The 20728-nt window shown below is 42.2% G+C and overlaps 1 protein-coding gene and 1 pseudogene across 3 annotated transcripts; both read right to left on the bottom strand.

The window, feature by feature from the left end:
• Positions 1-1613: 1613 nt before the first annotated feature.
• Positions 1614-9945, bottom strand: LOC115103943 (zinc finger protein with KRAB and SCAN domains 3-like). 3 transcript variants are annotated; one of them, XM_065006355.1, is made up of 4 exons: positions 9368-9945; positions 5074-5268; positions 2928-3041; positions 1614-1779 (listed from the first exon to the last, which is right to left on the bottom strand). In XM_065006355.1, exons 1-4 carry the CDS (start codon positions 9660-9662, stop codon positions 1775-1777), a joined length of 609 nt encoding a protein of 202 aa, XP_064862427.1. In that variant the 5' UTR covers positions 9663-9945; the 3' UTR covers positions 1614-1774. The 3 variants fall into 3 exon arrangements, 2 of the variants coding, with proteins under 2 accessions (XP_064862427.1, XP_029480874.2); XR_010460375.1 differs by having other exon boundaries at positions 2928-5268; XM_029625014.2 differs by having other exon boundaries at positions 1614-3041.
• A 6712-nt stretch (positions 9946-16657) lies between these two features.
• On the bottom strand, positions 16658-18009 carry LOC115103483 (zinc finger BED domain-containing protein 4-like; annotated as a pseudogene).
• Positions 18010-20728: the final 2719 nt, after the last annotated feature.

Raw genomic sequence — 20728 nt, 5'->3', positions numbered from 1 at the left:
GAGCTGTGAGGGGAACGGCACCTCAGTACCTCCAGGCTCTGATCAGGCCCTACACCCAAACAAGGGCACTGCGTTCATCCACCTCTGGCCTGCTCGCCTCCCTACCACTGAGGAAGTACAGTTCCCGCGCAGCCCAGTCAAAACTGTTCGCTGCTCTGGCCCCCCAATGGTGGAACAAACTCCCTCACGACGCCAGGACAGCGGAGTCAATCACCACCTTCCGGAGACACCTGAAACCCCACCTCTTTCAGGAATACCTAGGATAGGATAAAGTAATCCTTCTCACCCCCCTTAAAATATTTAGATGCACTATTGTAAAGTGGCTGTTCCACTGGATGTCTTAAGGTGAACGCACCAATTTGTAAGTCGCTCTGGATAAGAGCGTCTGCTAAATGACTTAAATGTAAATGTAATGTAATGTAAATAGTCTTCACTAGTTAACTAGAATCTGTGTTTTCATCCAGCTCGCGCAGATAGGGGCGGCAGGGTAGCCTAGTGGTTAGAGCGTTGGACTAGTAACCGAAAGGTTGCAAGTTCGAATCCCTGAGCTGACAAGGTACAAATCTGTCGTTCTGCCCCTGAACAGGCAGTTAACTCACTGTTCCTAGGCCGTCATTGAAAATAAGAATTTGTTCTTAACTGACTTGCCTAGTAAAATAAAGGTAAAAAAAAATAAAAAATAGCTGGCCCGGACCTCGTTACACCTCCAAGCTGCCCCCCTCATTCAGGAAAACACAGTCAGAGCCTACTCCCTCAGCCCGGTTTACACCTCCAAGGTGCCCCCTTCACAAAGGAATACACACTCATAGCCTACTGCCTCGGCCCTGTTTACACCTCCCTCACACAGAAATACATACTCAGAGCTGAAAATGGAATTTATATGTTTAAAGTAATGACTAAGGACTCCACCCTGAAATCATATAATTGTATGAAATGTGATAGAGTCATAATTCCATAATGTGTGTGACTAGACCATTGTGTCACTATGTGAGAGTTGAGACAACAAAGGACAACAGGAAAGAGGCCCCTTCAAAGGTCCCTCTAATCTAGGGAGGAAAGGAACGGCTAGAAACTGCCAGGCTGGTAGAAAAGTGATTAACTGTGTGTGTGTGTGTGGGTGGGAGTTATAATATGACTGTTTGCATGTTTTACTTCAGAGCTCTCTGAATAAAGAATTAACATTTTGCAGTATCTGAGACTTTGCCTAATTCTTATTTTGAATCCGGGATTTACAACCTCGGGTGAAATGGTCAAAGCTATAAAATAGTTTGGTTAGAACATCGGGAGAAAATTCTCATGACAAGAGCCTACGAGGCTTTTCTAAAAACTCCACTTGTTTCGCTCACCTTTCTTTTTTTTTAAACTACGCTTGAGATGTGGTATCCACTCTGCTCGCTGCCTCTCAGATCAAAGGTGGGTCCATTTGCTCCGTTCCAGAATTGTCTCCCTGGGACACCAAATTAGAGGGATCCCTCGTGCACCGTGCACCATTCACCATCAGGAGTCATTTACCAGGTCGTCAGTCACCAAGTGAAGATTCACATCCCCATCGCGAAATGTGGTTGTTAATTTCTTTAATATCAATTGAGACAAACTTATCACACAAGTCAGAGTTATTCTTAAACTAAATCTTTATTCATTTAATATGGGAGCAGGGCAATACAACGCACACATATAAAGTGAATCAATTGAGTCTCTGCGATAATGATGGCTGGTCGACAAATCACCCCCAGATGAAAGTACAAAGGTCTTTTACAGCCAAGAAACACCCCTTTCAACCTACACGAAAAACAGATGTATAGAACGGGTCACAAGGTTAAGATTTGTATGAAAGAGTTATAATTCTCAGCAGACAGTATCTGCTATAAAAACAGTACTCTTTGTGTAGAGACCAGGGGTCTGGCCCTGGGATCATCTCTCCCTGGCACCATATAGAATATTAACTCATGCTCTGGAATGTGGTATTTTTAGGTTTTAACACCCAAAAGACATTGTAAATCTCCTGTCAGTGTTTTCTCCCAGAGGCCCATCCTCAGTAGAACACAGACCCAATTGTTATAAGAACCCTCTATTCTGTTGCATAAAACAACAATTTGACGCAATAAAAGTATTAGAACATAATCTTGCAATTTTTGCTATCAGTGTCCACTGAAAGTTGACTAGTAATAACAACTGGGACATAAAAGTCCCCCACCATGAGACCCACTAAATCTGCCCAAGAAGAGGCAAACAAAAGAACTGGTGTAACACATACTGACTAACGAGGTGACACCAATCAGTGCGCCCTACGTGCTAATGAGCGAAATGTGCTAACGAGCTAGACGTGCTAAAGTCCAACCTCAAAACATAAATGGAAAAACCAAAGCCAGTAACACATTCCCCTTAAGACAACAACAAATATATCCTACATTTTTGATGGATAGGTTTGCACACCACCAACAGAAAACAACTTCCATTTCACATTATAATCAACTACAATGCTTCACCTTCTACAATATTAACATGGTGTCTACTGGCTGTCAACAATTAAAAACAATCAAATGTATTTCTAAATAATAATATACTATAGTATTATTTCTGACCTTTTTCTTTCTATAGAATCCTAAAGCTAATTTAGAAAAAAACTCCACTGTCTTCTAGAACTCTCGTCTTCCTAAAACTCACTAGCTTCTTGAACTCTCGTCTTCCTAAAACTCACTAGCTTCTAGAACTCTCGTCCCCTTGGAACGAGCTCAAACAAAAATAATCTCCAATAAGGAAAAACTTGCAGTCAAAATAAATTGTGATCCATGGCAATGCACATGCTAAACACAAAACTTTTTGACTACACCCCCCTGAAGACAATCAACAACCAAGTTGTCCTTACCACGGACATATCTGATTTCAAGAGGAAACTCATGCAATATAGTAGTAACTTTCCACCTCACCGTGGAGCTTCTCTCTCTTTTCAGGGTTCACGAGGTAGGCATGTTGTTGGATCTGGGCCCAGTCCCCAATGTCATGCTCTGGTACATTTGGGTTGGCACATCTGAGAATGAACCCTGATATTATAAAAGCAGGATAACAATGTCAATATAATTGTACCGAAAAAGTCGTATAAATAATTATGATTACGAAATGTAAATATGAACACCAAATGTACACCCCTTTGTTAATATGTATTGGCAATACATTCACTTAGTGGTGAGGGATGGAATAATAAAACATGTATATTTTGTCAGGCTGGATGTTTGAAATATGAGGTGATTTGAGTCATACTTCTTCAGTAGTGGAATAAAGACAATTAGCATTTAAATGTTGTCAAGAAATACTGGAGTGATGTAGGATTGTTAATAAAATTGATTATAGACCAATTTATTATACTGTGTCCATGTGTATAGGCTGCAAGTACATTGAAATTAAGTTGTTTTCAAGTCATTGAAAAACTACAATTTTACTAGGTGGGATAGCCCAATGTCAAAACACAGTTTTAACATGTCCCAATCAATAACCAATATGCAGAAACAGTTTGTGATATATTCAAAACCTAAACGTAAAATGTGCTATATACACAAACATCTGCCACAATAATCATATTACTTGTATTTATTTAAACAAGCTCCTTATAAACTGCACAAGCACCAAAAACGCTGTTGTTTTGACAAGTAGCAATAAATCACTGATATCGATTAGGGGGGAAATCAGGTTGTACATGCTGTTGAAACTAACACAACTAAAAAAAACACATAGAAATGGGAGATATCTTTTACCTCACTAGTTAGAGGACAACCTGCCGAAGACAGTCAGCTACATTTTGGAGATGCATTTAAATGTAGGGGTCGCTAAACAAAGGAACACAACACTTATTTGTCATAACTCATCAATATCATGTTGAAATCAATTGTGCAGAGAGGAGGGAGATGAGGTTGCACGTCCTGTTAAAACTAACAGCTCATAAACCACACGGAATTTGGGAATAATTGGAACATCCCTGGTTAGAGGCCAAATTAGCTACATTTTGATTCAAGTTGGTCACCAACATGGTAAGTGTAACGCAACACTTTTTTTGTTAGTCACTTTCTGTTAAATCATATAAATAGTACTCTTTCAATTGGCTGTTTAGCCAAGTAACACCATTCACATATTGATTACAGCTAAGAGATTTTTCTCCTGTGTGTGTTCTCTGGTGCAGCTTCAAAGTGTTTCATGTTGAAAAGCTTTTCCCACAATCTGAAGTGGTGAAGCTTCTCTACTGTGTGTGTGTTCTCTCATGTACTATTAGGCTGCTTGACTGAGTAAAACTCTTCCCACATTGATTACAGCTATAAGGTTTCTCTCCTGTGTGTGTTCTCTGGTGTACAATCAGATTGCCAGATGTAACAAAACATTTCCCACATTGATCACAGCTAAAAGGTTTCTCTCCAGTGTGTGTTCTCTGGTGCACTATCAGGCAGCTTGACAAAGTAAAACTCTTCCCACATTGATCACAGCCATAAGGTTTCTCCCCAGTGTGTATTCTCTGGTGTGATTTCAGGTTACTTTGCTGAGAAAAACGCTTTCCACATTGATCACAGCCATAAGGTTTCTCTCCTGTGTGTATTCTCTGGTGTGATTTTAGGTTGCTTTGCTGAGTAAAACTATTCCCACAGTGATCACAGCCAAAAGGTTTCTCTCCTGTGTGAATTCTTTGATGCATTTTAAGGTCTACTGAAGAGTTGAATCTCTTCCCACATTCAGAGCAGCAGTGAGATTTCCCTCCAGTGTGTATTCTCAGGTGAACTTTTAGTGAATCTGATCTTGAGAAACATTTCCCGCAGTCAGAGCAGCAGTAAGGTTTCTCTCCCGTGTGATTTCTCAGGTGTATAATAAGTTCTGATGAAGATTTGCAACATTTCCCACAATCAGAGCAGCAGTGAGATTTATCACATGTGTGAATTCTCTGGTGCAGTTTTAGTGAATCTGATCTTGAGAAACGTTTCCCACAGTCAGAGCAGCAGTAAGGTTTCTCTCCTGTGTGATTTCTCAGATGTATTTTAAGTTCTGATGAAGATTTGCAACATTTCCCACAATCAGAGCAGCAGTGAGATTTATCACCTGTGTGAATTCTCTGGTGTAGTTTAAGTGAATCTGATCTTGAGTAACTCTTCCCACAGTCAGAGCAGCAGTGAGATTTATTCCCTGTGGATCTCTGCAGGTGTTTCTTGAGATGTTTTGATGTGGAGAGACTCTGCTCTGCATCGTGATGTTGTTGAGGCTCCCCAGAGGATCCACAATAGTCCAGTCTCTCTCCTGTGTGAACAACAAAGTCAGACAGATGGTTAAAGGCCTACAACAACAGAAATCCACTGAGGTAAAAAGTGATGCCCAGAGCGTACCCATGAAGTTGTACAACAATTGACATCTGTTAAATTATTTGACAATTGTCTGAAGACAGGCAAGTGAGCAACAATATATTTGTCATATATAGTCATATTTTGTATCCCTTTACATTAGTAGTAAAATCGATGATTGTAAGGCTAGAAAAAAAGTTAAAGTTGTTGAAATCCTAAGCGGTGTGCCAGATTACTTTTGGTCCACAATATAGGCCCCTTTCTGTGTATGATAAAATTGGCACACGAGGGCGATGCCCACGCAATTTGTTTGCAGAAACTCCTCCATGCTAATGAGGAAACCAATAGCTATGGATGTAGTATATCTGCCTAGTTATACCAATACCATAAACATACAGTAGGACCCATAACTTCACCTAACAACAACATAGACATTGGACTATATAGCATTTAATATTTCAGGTAAAACATGGAAACTAAAATGTCTTTGTCATGACATTTCATAATCTGATCAGCAGATAATGTTGTGAATAATCCCACAACTCTGTAATGGGTTGTCATTCTAAATGTCCTGAATAAAGGAAAATAGCTCTGTGTGTTGTAAAATAGCCTAACCATCAAGGAACAGTTCTCTACACATTATGAGCTAAATATCTCTGTGTCCAAACAGTCTAACGAGACCCTACTGTAAATCAAGCAGACAATAACACATTATAAACATCCATTTGTTAGGGATGTTGGCTCCAACATGGATCACGGCATTACGGTCTTTACTGACGTAATGAATGAAGAGGCACTTTGGTTGTTGTTACATGTTGTGATGTTTGTCATTTGACTGTCATTCAGAAAATGATTTCCTGGATCAGCTGATCAATTTCAGATTTCCCCTTTTAACACCACACACACATCAGTCAAACACATGCCTCTGTTTTTAACATAGTAACGGTACCTACAGTTGAAGTCGGAAGTTTACATACACTTTAGCTAACTACATTTAAACTCAGTTATTCACAATTCCTGACATTTAATCCTAGTAAAAATTCCCTGTCTTAGGTCAGTTAGGATCACCACTGTCACGCCCTGGTCTTAGTATTTTGTGTTTTCTTTATTATTTTGGTTAGGCCAGGGTGTGACATGGGTTTATTATGTGGTGTGTTTTGTCTTGTTTTTTTTGTAGGTATTGGGATTGTGGTATAGTGGGGTTGTCTAGAATTGAGTGGTTCTCAATCAGAGGCAGGTGTTTATCGTTGTCTCTGATTGGGAACCATATTTAGGCAGCCATATTCTTTGAGTGTTTCGTGGGTGATTGTTCATGTCTCTGTGTTTGTTTGCACCAGATTAGGCTGTTTAGGTTTTCACGTTACGTTTATTGTTTTGTATCGTTCATGTTTATCTTTTTATTAAACATGTATCGAAATAACCACGCTGCATTTTGGTCCGCCTCTCCTTCATCGGAAGAAAGCCGTAACAACCACTTTATTTTAAGGATGTGAAATGTCAGAATAATAGCAGAGAGAATTATTTATTTCAGCTTTATTTCTTTCATCACATTCCCAGTGAGTCAGAAAATTACATACTCAATTAGTATTTGGTAGCATTTCCTTTAAATTGTTTAACTTGGATCAAACGTTTCGGGTAGCCTTCCACAGGCTTCCCACAATAAGTTGGGTGAATTTAGTCCCATTCCTCCTGACAGAGCTGGTGTAACTGAGTCAGGTTTGTAGGCCTCCTTGCTTTCAGTTCTGCCCACAAAGTTTCTATAGGATTGAGGTCGGGGCTTTGTGATGGCCACTCCAATACCTTGACTTTGTTGTCCTTAAGCCATTTTGCCACAACTTTGGAAGTATGCTTGGGGCCAGCTGACATCAGCTATTTAGCCAACTAGCTATGGTCAGCGAGCTGGAGCACTAACTACCGGAGACCAGTTAGAACCCAACTAAAACATGACTGCAGATCAAAAGAGCATATACATACAGAATGATGGCAGGGGTAATCCCCAACATCCAAAATAGATAGATTCCAGATGTCAGTCAGCTAGCGCGCTAGCAGTAAGCAAAGGTGGAAAAACATACAAAACTCCCGTAGTCTACTTCACAGAGAAAATGCTGAAAAGTAGTGATGGGGAACAACTTCCTGAAGCATTGACGCTTTCCAACCAATAGTGTCAAAAATTGTTTTTTTACTCAAAGCTTTAAGAATCACAGAATTCATAACAGCCAAATTATACCATTATTATAGATGACGTGCCACACCGTAGCAGCATAGCTTTTATGTCTTCTACTAAACCACTGGCTGTGTTCGAGAGCGTCAAAGTCCATGTTGCATTTTGGGTAAATGGTGACTGGCTGACTGATTTATAAATAATAATGAGTAGTTATTTATGATGCAAGGTGATTTGTAGATCAGTTAGTCTGCAGTTGCCTGCACTGTTCTGTTCTGAAATGAAGCTTCAGAAATCATTGATCACGTGCTGCTGATAAAGTGTTACAGGCATCGGCACACTGCTTTGAAGTATACTGCTTAGCGATTTTGCCACATGCCTCGTAGCTGTCGGTATCAAATGTAACATCCCTACCGAAAAGGTTTTAAAAAGAAAGGAGCAAACCGGTATGATTTTCTCTTTTGTTTTGAGCTCACAGCAAGAAGGCGCCCGAGCCTACCGTGCTAATGAGTTCCCTCTAGATAACACAACCGTCGAGTTAGTTATCCGATTTCATTTCATATTTACGGTGTTGCTGTTAATAGTCAGCTAGCGGGCTGGTTAAGTTAGCATTAGCCTAGCTAGCTAACATCTCCGACCATGAGGTCACTAAGCTTGCTTCAGAGTTCAAGTAACAGACACATTTCAACATCAACAGTTCAGAGGACCATCAGGCCTTCATGGTCGATATTGCTGCAAAGAAACCACTTCTAAAGAACACCAATAATAAGAAGAGACTTGCTTGGGACAAGAAACACGAACAATGGACATTAGACCGGTGGAAATCTGTCCTTTGGTCTGATGACCTGGCCTCCACAATCACCCGATGAGTTGGACCGCAGAATGAAGGGGAAAAAAGCCAACAAGTGCTTAGCATATGTAGTAACTCCTTCAAGACTATTGAAAAAGCATTCCAGGTAAAGCTGGTTGAGAGAATGCAAAGCTGTCATCAAGGCAAAGGGTGGCACCATTGAAGAAGTACCATTATTTTCTCATGCAATCACAGTAGGTTGTATCCAATTGGTTTTATCTCTCTAGGTCATGCCAGTAGGTTACAGTAGGTTGTATCTCTCTAGGTCATGTCGGTAGGTTACAAGTAGGTTGTATCTCTCTAGGTCATGCCAGTAAGTTACAGTAGGTTGTAACCAAGTGAGAACAATTGTCAACGCATTGTGGAAAGTGTCGAATTTGGTCAACAACAAAATGAATGGCTTATTTGCTACGTGAGGTTTACTTGATCTAACAGAAGTTTCGTAATTCTTAAGTTGTTATGTAGACACGTGATATACCGACAACTTTGATAAAAACACTATAGGAGTTGTCTCCAGATCGCGATGCATATTCATGCTAGTAGCTTAGCATCTCTCTCCATTGAATACAGGTGGTTGACAACAACAACCCTCGAGAATATAAACAATATATTACAATAATATGATGAATCCACCAATCCAAAGAAAGGATAGGTGGGAGCTAGACAACCCGCAGTGCCGCTTTGTGGACAACGACTCCCCTCCTTAGGACGGACAGACATCTTGTCACTATATTCATAATATTTGGTGTAGCCAACCCAACTCTCGCATGGCACTATTGGGGGGCACGGTGCGTAGTAAATCATCACTACATGAAAATCACAACATGCCGTGGACCCCAGTCTGCTGTCAGCAGATAGACCCTTCTCAAATATATATATGTTAAGTCACTTTTTGGAAACGGAACGGAGAAAACAAGGGGTCGCTTGTTCTCTACGTCGTCTGATTCTAGACATATCAGTCATCATCCTAGGACCCTCCGTTGAAGAGGTATTGATGAGCCAACTCCGAATATCCAAAGTTAAAAACAAATTTAAGGCGGTACTTACTGGTTTTAATCAGATCTCCTATCTCCACCTCTTCATCTTCATCTTTCAATGTGACAGTAATCTCCCCTTCCTTCTTCACTCCAAAAACGGCATCCTCGTCTTTCTCTTCCTCCTCTTTCACTCTGAACGCGTCTTCCTCTTTCTCTGTAACAGCATCACCCTCTACTTCTTGTTTAACTGTGATATCCTCCTCTTCCTTCTCCTCTTTCACGACAATGTTCAGCCCCAGAGCTTCTTTCTCCGTCCAGCAGACCTCCTCTTCTTTAACAGGAGGAGAGTAGTTTAGGGAGCTCATGTTCGGGGATGTTAGCTAGCTAGCTATCATTAGCGACTAGGCTAGTGCTAACTTAAACAGCCAACTACTATAGCTGACTAATACAAAATAACGTAATATTAAATTAAATAGGTTAACAAGTAGATACGACAGAAGTGTGTCTAAAACACAGTAGCTAATATACACCGAAAGCGTATAAATAGCTTGAATCTTTCGGCTATGTTGGCTAGCAAGCTACCGAGGTGGTTGACGAGCTGTTTCTGAAGAACCGTTCACTAGATTATACGTCACGCTGGCAGCATCGCCTGAAAGACGCACATCGCTGTCTGCTGACTGGAGGGGAAACGCATTTGAGGATCATATTTTATTTTCAGACAAAGATGATTTTAAATGGATTGAATTATATAATACTATTATATTGACACATACAAAGACAAGAACGTATTGATTGATTAGTGCGAATAAACAAATGTTTACTACAGCACATTTAAGGCAGTTTCATTAAGTCATACTAAATCTAAATAAGTAGCTAGCTACTGTAGGCCTATACTGCTCATACATGGTGTAACAATACATCATGTAGATGTATATAATGAACAGACTAGGTCTATACTGCTCCTACATTTTTGTATTATTTTTAAACATTTATTTCACCTTTATTTAACCAGGTAGGCAGTTTAGAACAAGTTCTCATTTACAACTGCAATCTGGCCAAGATAAATGTATTTGCTTTGTGTGGCATTGCCCGGCTATTAAAAGGGACAGGTGACTATTTGAGACACAGCCTCAGGAATGTTTGGTCACGTGGAATCAAGTGGTCACTAGATGTCTACGGTGCCAAAGAGATTGATAGTTGGGGGTGTTGGGAGTGTGTTGTTATAACCGTAATAATGTAAAAATTCCACTTTTAACAAACATCAGAATTGGTTAAAAAAGGTTATGCCCGGGTGGCACAGCATCACAGTGTTAGAGGTGTCACTATAGACCCGAGTGGTGCAGCAGTCTAAGGTACTGCACCGCAGTGCTAGAGGCGTCACTAGAGACCCGGGTTCGATCCCGGACTGTACCACAACCTGCTGTGATCGGGAGTCCCATAGGGCGGCACACAATTTGCCAAGCATCGTCCGGGTTAGGGGAGAGTTTGGCCGAGGGGGCGGCTTTACTTGGCTCATCTCGCTCTAGCGCCTCCTTGTGGCGCCTGCAGGCTGACCTCGGTCGTCAGGTGAACGAACGGTGTTTCCTCCGACATATTGGTGAGGCTTGCTTCCGGGTTAAGCGGGCGGGTGTGAAGAAGCTCGGTTTGGCGGGTCATGTTTCGGAGGACGTATGACTTGACCTTCGCCTCCCCAGCCCGTTGGAGAGTTGCAAAGATGAGACAAGTTTGAAATTGGGGAGAAAAAACGGCGGTAATTTTTTGTTTTTAAATATATAAAAAAGGTTATTAAAAAAAGGTTGCATCCCAACGTGGTAATAAACAGCGGGCAAAGTGACCGTGTCAGAACAAAATGAACTCAAACGTTTTTCCATTTGAACACTTGATGTAATTAAATCAAACGTTTTACCATTGGGACGCTTGATGTAATTAAGTAATTATTATTTTCGGATATAAAGACGACGCTGTATCAACAAAAAACGGATTGCAACTTGCAAAACATCTGGGAAGAAAATTACAGACGGAGGCGCACCAACTTCCAACTTTGTTCGACATTTGAAGCTGCACAAAGAACGGTAAGTCGTGGCTAATATAGCCGACAGCTATATAAAAAAAATATAGTATAGCATGTAGGCTAACGTAACATTAAATCAATGTGCCTCCACACAGTCAGTCAGTGCGGGAACGTGAACATTACACCCAAGATTGAGCTACAACTGTGGTAGCCTGGGCGATTGCGCCCCATAGCTTGTCTTGACTTGGGACTTGAGTGCTAAGACTTGAGACTTACTTGGGACTTGTAAAACAATGACTTGGTCCCACCTCTGGTATATACTGTATTCTATCCTATTCTACTGTATCTTAGTCTATGTATTACTCATCTCATATGTATATATTGTATTCTGTCCTATTCTACTGTATCTTAGTCTATGTATTACTCATCTCATATGTATATATTGTATTCTGTCCTATTCTACTGTATCTTAGTCTATGTATTACTCAACTCATATGTCTATACTGTATTTTATCCAATTCTACCTTATCTTAGTCTATGCCCCTCTGACATCACTCATCCAAATATTTATACATTATTAATTCCATTCCTTTAGATTTTGTGTATTGTTAGATATTACTTGTTAGATATTACTGGACTGTTTGAGCTAGAAACACAAGCATTTTGCTACACCCACAATAACATCTGCTAAACAAGTGTATGTGACAAATAAAATGTGATTTGATGTATATAGGTCTGGTGTTGGTCATTCTACACTCTGTGTTCTACTACCCAGGTCTGGTGTTGGTCATTCTACACTTTGTGGATCTCCTGCATGTATTTTCTGATGTTTAATCAGACCACTTGAATGAGAGTATCTCTTGTCACATTGATCACAGCTATAAGGCTTCTCTCCTGTGTGGCTAAGCTCAAGTTGGGTACTGAGGTACCGTAGTAACCTCTTAGCTGAAAGTCGAAGGCCGGAGGCCGGTAAAAAAGTTTTTGGGGGGCTAACGATTCTCAGACGTTTTTGCTTTTCTTTTCAGTTTTACATTTTTTGGAAGAGAGCGGGAATGTAGATGGCGCAAAATTCTTCAAATATGTTGGTCCCAGGGATCGGGCTGGCGAATACGGTTCGCTTTGTGTGGCAGGACAAGGAGATGCAGCCATTCGGACGTGAAACTTTTGGAAGGACTATCTTGATGTGGATCCTTAAACTGACAGGGAAGGATGGGAAATTATGATGTGGCTTTACACACAGAAGAAAAACACGACGAGATCCTGAAAGAGGTGAGAGAAGTGGGAGGTGCGAGGCCAATGTGCCACTACGAGGTAACCAGCTTGGCAAAAAACAAAAACAATTTCAGGATTGTAAATGAACATGTATAGCCCGTACGTCAAGGACAAGGAGGTGAGGGCCTTTCTGGGGAGATACATGGATGACATCTCATCTCCTCAACCCTGGGGGGAGCCCAGAGGGGATGGCCTCACGGAAGGAGGAGGAGCAAAGAGCATCAGCAGGAGGAGAGGGGGACAGAGAAGGCACGGGAGCAGCAGAACCGGGAGGAGAGGAGGGAAAAGAGGCAGAAGGAAGCAAGGGACAGGAGGAGCCAGAGAGAGCAGCAATGGAGGGAGAGGTGGTGGAGAAGGAGTCAGTGGCAGGACCAGTGGAGGAGGGGGAGAGGGAGTGGGGGACAGCAGAATGTTGAGTGTCCTCGTGGAAGAGATGGGGAATGGTGGAGGAGCTTGCGGGGGAGGGGGGTGGTGTCTCCCTGTTACCGGCATTGCCAAAGAAGAGAGGGAAGAGGAAGGGGCTCTCGACAGACAGCGAGAGAGAAGGGGGTATGGGGGGGGAGAAACTTCTGTGTCCTCGCTGGCTTCCCCAGCCCCTCAACTCCTGGTGGAGCTTGATACACCAGGCACGGTTCAGGGCTGGTCAACTGAGGGGGGGGGTCGCAGTTCCTGTTTGGGGACACGTGCTCCCCCACTCTCTACCCAACCAGATATGGGGCTGGGGAAGAGGAGGAGTTTGGTGGTCAACCCAGGATGCAGGGCACTCAGGAGCCAAACACCATTCCTGCATCCTGGGTTGGGAAGAAGGGGGGGCGTCCCTGCCGGTGGAGATGGAGCAGGGGAGCATCGGGTGAGACTCCTGTTTTTTTTGTGGGGAGGTGGGTTAGTAGTTGGGTGATGGTTGTTTTTTATTTGATATTATAATTTTTTAAATGGAGCCTACTATAACTTTTGTTAGTTTAAATGTAAGCGTTTAAGGGATTTTGTTAAGAGGAGGGCGTTTTTTTGGTATTTAGAGGGTGTGGGTTTTGACTTTTGTTTTTTAAAGGAGGTTCACCTGAGGGATGGAGGGGATGTTAATAGATTTAGGAGGGAGTTGGACAAGGGGGAGGTTTAGGGTACTCATCGGGGGTAGGGATTTTGTGTGGGCACAGGGAGGTAAATATTGAGGGTTCATTTGGGGGTATGCAGGGGAGGATTTTGGGGGTGAATGTCACCTTAAGGGATTGCAGATATAGATTAGTGGGGGTGTACGGGCCACAGGTGGCGGCAGACAGGAAGGAGATGGTGGACTGTCTGGTACCCCTGTGCGCTACAAATAGGCAAGTGGTGATGGGGGGGGATTTTAATATAGATTTAGGGGTAGGGGGATAGCAGTGCATCACCGGGCTAATGGATTGCCATGGTCTGGTTGATGGAGAACTGCACACTACTCCGACAACGGCTGGTTCCACTTGGTGCAACTCCCGGGGGGTTACGTAGAGGCTTGACTATATTTTTCTGTCTAGGTCCATGGGTCAGTTGTCTAGGCAGCTGTTGCCTGTTTTTTTTTGTTGTATCACGACGGTGTGCTCCTGCAGGTGAAGTCACCAGTCTGCCTCTTCGGATAGGTGGTACTGGAAATTAGATCAGTATGTGCTGGATGAGCTTTCATTGAATCCTTTACTGGTTTGTTTCGGGGGATTGAAGGCCTCCGGTCCATGTGTGAGGGGGTGGTAAGAGTGGCGGGATTTAGTTAAGGTAAGGATTAGAGTCTTTATTATAGGATATTGTAGGAGGAGAAAAAGGGAGCAAAGGAGGAAGGTGGATCATATCCAAAGGATGCTCGAACTCGAGTATGAGGCAGGCAACCTCGGCTGGTCGGTCGACTGGGAGAGATCCACAGCCCTGAAGGCGCAACTCAGGGAGCTGTAGGAGCGGAAGGCTCGAGCTTTCCTGGAGCGTGCGCATAGTGGGGTTTTAGAACACAACAAGACTTGTTGCGTTAAGTTGACACAGTACGCAGATGACATGTCCTTTCTGCTTTGCAAGGACTCGTGCCTGACAAGGTCTCTTGCCATTTTTGGGGACTTCACCCGAGTATCGGGAGCTGTGCTTAACCACGCTAAGTCTTCTGTGAAGTTTTTGGGATGATGGCGTGGTAGGACGGATGTGCCCGGGGGGTTCTCTCTCTAATGGGGCCCTGAGGATTCTGAGACCATTGCTCAGCCAGTAATACACCCGTCTGGTTACTTCCTGCGGCTGTTCTTCTCATATCAGGTGAGAAGCGTGTGGTCTAACACGGGTCCTCGGATGGAGCAGCTGCCGTGGCACTTTGGTCATGCAGCCAAGTGGCTGTGTGCTCACCCTGAGGTTGAAGTTGCCCGAGTAGGTTTAGACCACAGACACCTGTACGGGGAGGTCAGACAGGGAGGGTGTACGGCGCCTGTAGTGGGCAGCTAGTCAGACACCTCGGTAGCTTTCTAGCAAACACAGCTACAACATTCACGCTCTTTACACTGTTTTGGTGTATATTAGTCGCTGTGTATTAAACACACTTATGTCGTATGTACTTGTTGACCCATTTAATTATATATTTACGTTCTTTGCCAGCTAGCTGGTTTGCTAAGTTAGCTTAGGACCAGGCCAGTAGCTAACATCCCCGACCATGAGTTCACTAAGCTAATCTCCTCCTGATAAAGAAGAGGCGGTCTGCTGGACGGAGAAAGAAGCTCTCGTCAAAGAGGAGGAGGAAGAGAAATATGTTACAATACAAAAACAAGTTCAGGCTGTTACAGTGAAAGAAGAAGAGGAAGACGCGTTCAGAGTGAAAGAGGAGGAATATGTTACAGTGAAAGACGAGGAGGCAGAGAAAGAGGAGGATGCAGTTTTTGGAGTGAAAGAGGAAGAGGGGAAGATGACTGTCACATTGAAGGAGGAAGAGGAGGTTGGAAATCTGTTTGACAACAGTAAGTACCGTCTCTGCAGTCGTTGAACCAATATGCAGTAAAGGGGTTCTACACTTGAATGTTGTTCTGTAGGAATGGCTGAAGCTACACTGTAACGTGTAGAACATCAAGAGTGGACCATCAACAAAATGTTACCAATTGATCAAATGCATCCAATGACAATGCCTGAAATACTGTAGTCCTCAATATCTCCTATTAGATTGTCCCAATACTCTTAAAGGGGCAATCAGCAGTTGTTACATCTATTTTGGGACTTCTACATTAATGATATGTACCCATCTGTTCCTTGAAGATTTCACTTATAAATGCCCCATAAGCTTAGTTCAACTGTCGTACCCCATTAGAACCCAAAATATAAGCTTTTTGTTTTACTCCAATGTTATCAGTAAATATAAACAAACACTGTATATCCTCAAAACATGGTTACAACTATAATGTTGATATCATGGATTGTTGCATTTCTCCAGCTTTTTACCGAAACAGGCAGGGAGTTATTGTTTCTACTAGAGGTCGACCGATACCGGTTATTTGGCCGATTTAAAAAAATATATATATATATATATTTATATATATACACACACATTTTTGTAATAATGACAATTGCAACAATACTAAATGAACAATGAACACTTATTTTAACTTAATATAATCCATAAATGAAATCAATTTAGTCTCAAATAACATGAGAACATATGTTCAAAGGAACCACCAGCTTTCATGGGTCTTCAATATTCCCAGTTCAGAAGTTTTAGGTTGTAGTGCAGAAAGCAGAGCTTGTCTGCATGTTCCCCTGTCAGTCAGCTCCTCTGCTTATCATAAATGTTCCCCACCTCACTGAACACTCTCTCTGCTTGGGACCGAAGCAGGTGGGGGACAGAGAAACTTGTTTGCCAGTGGAGCGAGTGATTGAAGTCTGTCCTCATTTGGGGCGGCAAGGTAGCCTAGTGGTTAGAGCGTTGGACTAGTAACCGGAAGGTTGCAAGTTCAAACCCCCAAGCTGACAAGGTACAAATCTGTCGTTCGACCCCAGGCAGTTAACCCACTGTTCCTAGGCTGTCATTGAAAATAAGAATTTGTTCTTAACTTACTTGCCTAGTTAATTAAATATTTTTTAAATACAAATTCTGCTTCCACCACTCCAAAGGCAAGCCACTCTTTCTGTCAATGACAGGCTCTGTGAGGTAACGCTCAAATTCAATTTCAAAACTGCGCTGGACTTCAGCCCTGCCCTCTTGGCTTCCAAGGATTCTAGCGTAGAGGCTGTCCACCAGACTGGGTGGCTGATCTACCTGGACTCTTCGCCTTTTTGCACCTGGATCTGGGTCCTCCTCTTCACTTGTCCCTTCCGCTGTGGCTCTGGGATTTGGTTTCCTTAGTAGGTCAGACTCCTCCTTCAACCACTCGTGCTTTCTCTAGTGCTGTCCCTGAGCTGAAGGCATAGCTCTTGTAACGTGGATCCAGGACAATTGCCAGCACCAGGCACTTTGTCTCCTCGGCCTTGGAGAACCTCCTTGTCAGACTGTCCAACATGGTCTCCCGTAAAGTTTTGATGCCTTGAGTAGAAGAACCCTCCTGCTGCAGCATCAGCTTCAGCACCGTCACACTGGGGATGCTTCAATGCTGCTGTAGAGTTGGAGTGGCTCATCTCCAGTGTCACCTCCTCCATAGGTGGCCAGTCTCAATTAGGTTAGAGACAATGTCCCACTGTGCAGCAGACAAACTGCTGATGTGTCCGTATTCACCTGCATACACATTCAGTGCACGCCTCTGTTCAAACATCCTCTGCAACATGTGTAGTGTTGAGTTCCAGCGAGTTTGAACTGCTTGGATGATGCTGTGTTTGGGGAGGCCAAGCTCTTCCTGAATGGCCCTCAGCCTCTGTTTGGCCAGTACAGAGTGGTCAAAGTGAGTTGCACAGCTCTTCAACATGGCAATAATGTCTAGCACAGCTCTCTGACTGGATAGGCCATCATTGATTACAATCTGTAGGGTGTGCTCTGTAGCTGAAGTCTGGAAGCTCTGCCAGTCTCATACCTTTCACCATGTTTGCCCCACTGTCCCTGTGGACCAGCACTACACGTTCTGTGTGGATTTCCCAGTATTCCAACATGGTCAAAAACATTTCTCTGATGTAATTTCCTGTGTGTGATCCAGTCATAGTCTTGACATTCAGCACAACCTGCTTTCTTGTCCAGACATTATCAATAAAATGTCCAGTAAGGTTCATCAGGGACTCAGTAGTGCCTGACCAGCAGTCAGTTGTGAATGCCATGTGTGGAGCGTTCACTGGTGCCACCAGATTCTTCACAACTCTTTCACATGTTTTATTTAGCATTCAGCTTTGATCCTGTACCGGGGTTCAGCAAGAGTAATCAGCCACTGAAAGCCAACATCAGACACCACTGTCAATGGCTGGTTGTCAGTGGCAATCATCTCAATAATTGCTACATCTTCTTGGCCCTTGGGTCTTTGTCCTGCCATTTTGCTTGTTTATTAAAAAGATGTAAGATTGTAGCCTGCGATGTCTGTGACGTGTCTGTTTCACTTTTTCCTTGTGAAGAATTTGCATTTGCTTTTTTCATCATTGCTTCCTTATGGGCTTCTGGGTGGGTGTTCTTAAGGTGATTCCACAGGTTGATGGTATTTGTTTATTTAACCGTTGCTGACCCCATGCTTACATCTTTATCACAAATAAGACACCTTGCTTTCCCTGGTGTCAATTCCATGTAATAGTCCCACACTGGTGCACTGCTTTTCTCTGCCATCTGTAAAACACAAACACACACACACACACAGCTCTGAAGTGACAATGATACTGAATAGTCTGCTTTGGAGACCAATACTCTCAACTGTTTGAATAATAAAAATAGAGTTTAAGTTACCTGTGATGAATGTTGAAAACAAAAACTGTAATTTATATATGCAGGAAATACCTATTTTAATAATGGACATGGTAAGAATTGACTACCAAAGTGTGAGTCATAATCCTCATGACACCTTCTAGCAAAATCTGAAAAGCGGTTCCTTAATTAATTTATTCCATGGGATATTTTTAGATTCACTTAAAATAAGGTCTGTGTTTCGTGTAGGCTTACACCACCTTGCCAATTTTATAACTGTGTAGATATCCATAGGACAAGGTAACTCTGATCAATATAAGCGAAGATAAAAATAATTGTAGAGTGGATTTCTGATAATATGTTGACAAACGTTACCTTATCCTATTGAGATTTACACGGGTATCAAAACGCTGAGGCGGTTTAAGCCTGAATGAAACACAGACCTTATTTGAAGTAGATCAAGACATTCTCTATGGAAACATGAACGGTAAAATAACGAAGGAACCCCTTTCAAGTTCAGCCACATGTTATTGGAATTATGACGCGTCGACTATTTATCTCTAAACCATATACCTTTGACTATTACGAACCTGCTGCTTCCTACCACCGCTCAGTCAGACTGCTATATTAAATCATAGACTTAACTATAATATAATAAATACACAAATACGAGCCTTAAGTCATTATGGTCAAATCCGGAAACTATAATTTCGAAAACAAAACGTTTATTCTATCAGTGAAATACAGAACCGTTCCGTATTTTATCTAACGGGTGGCATCCATAAGTCTAAATATTGTTGTTACATTGTAAAACCTTCAATGTTATGTCATAATTATGTAAAATTCTGGCAAATTAGTTCGCAACAAGCCAGGCGGCCCAAACTGTTGCATATACCCTGACTCTGCGTGCGATGAACGCAAGAGAAGTGACTTAATTTGCCTAGTTAATATTGCCTGCTAACATGAATTTCTTTTAACTAAATATGCAGGTTAAAAAATACATACTTTGTGTATTGATTTTAAGAAAGGCATTGATGTTTATGGTTAGGTACATTCGTGTGTAACAGTACTCTTCTTGCGTTGTGTACAATCAGTCATCGACACGGAACTCCAACATGTAGCACCAGTCATGTAGATTTATTCTGATAGGAACGGCACAAAATTGCACGTCATGCAATGCACATCTCACCATCCAACTCTGCACTCACGCACGCTGGTTTGGTGCTTCTTCACTGGGCTAGTTACCAAAATAATACAAATACAATATACAATATAATATCTTTAACAATGTACCTGATAGGAACGACACAAAATTGCACGTCATGCAATGCACGTCTCACCCTCCAACTCTGCACTCAGACACTGTACAAAATATATGACCCCCCCCCCCCCACCGGACACAGTAAGTTGCTAGCTAGTACTGGCGGGAATTCTTTACAACAAAATGCACAACAAATATTCTCCAAAAACCGCTGCATCTTATGTGTGATGTTCGAATAACATTTACAAACAATTTGATATAAATTGTACATTTAAATCATCACTTGAGAGTATAAAAATCACTTTTGATGTACAGTGCTTGGCAACCAACAACTTACCGCTGGTTTGGTGCTTGTTCACTGGGACGATTCTAACTGGAACATCCCCCCTCGTAAGCAAGCTACGCAAACCAGCCAATAAGATGCCATGTTGAGTAGGTGAAGGCAAGACAAACTCAAACCAAAAACCCATTGGCTTAACAATAAAGTGGCAAGGGGAATCACCAATATAACCCTGTTACACTCCCCCCCTACTGAATTCCACTTGCCAAGAAAAATAACAAAATACAAAACGGCACTGTGCAAACATACCAGATACAGAGACACTCAACATATGTACAGAATAATCCAGAGAATAAAAAAATATACTACCTAATAGAGAACTAAAAGGTAAAGCTGTGTATATCAAGGATGCAGACCCTGCTTTAAATCAGTCACTAAATATTCCAGTCATTAGACTATTCTCCTTGAGAATTAGAGTGAAAAGCGGTTGATCAAACCCCTTAGCCCTCATAGGTAAACATGCCTGTCACATGTTAAGCACACTCGGTGACTTTAAAACATCCAATTAATAAAATAAACCACCATGAGACTTTATCATATGTCACATTACCATCCTGCAACCTCTAATCATGGTCACAATGATGTAAAAGCAAAACAAATAAAATATGTCAATACCATTGACCCTCTATTCACATATTTAACCTTCAAGAGCTAACTTTCTGCTGATTCATAATCTCAATCAGTCTTGACACTGGTTTAAATATCCTTCCTGCCCTTGACCTAATATGACCCCGACTACCTTCAACTGCATAAGGGGTA

The sequence above is a fragment of the Oncorhynchus nerka genome, linkage group LG21 (genome assembly GCF_034236695.1).
Source record: "Oncorhynchus nerka isolate Pitt River linkage group LG21, Oner_Uvic_2.0, whole genome shotgun sequence".
NCBI lineage: Eukaryota > Metazoa > Chordata > Actinopteri > Salmoniformes > Salmonidae > Oncorhynchus > Oncorhynchus nerka.
The sequence above is the reverse complement of the archived record's forward strand: the minus strand, read 5'-3'. Positions and strand labels throughout refer to the sequence as shown.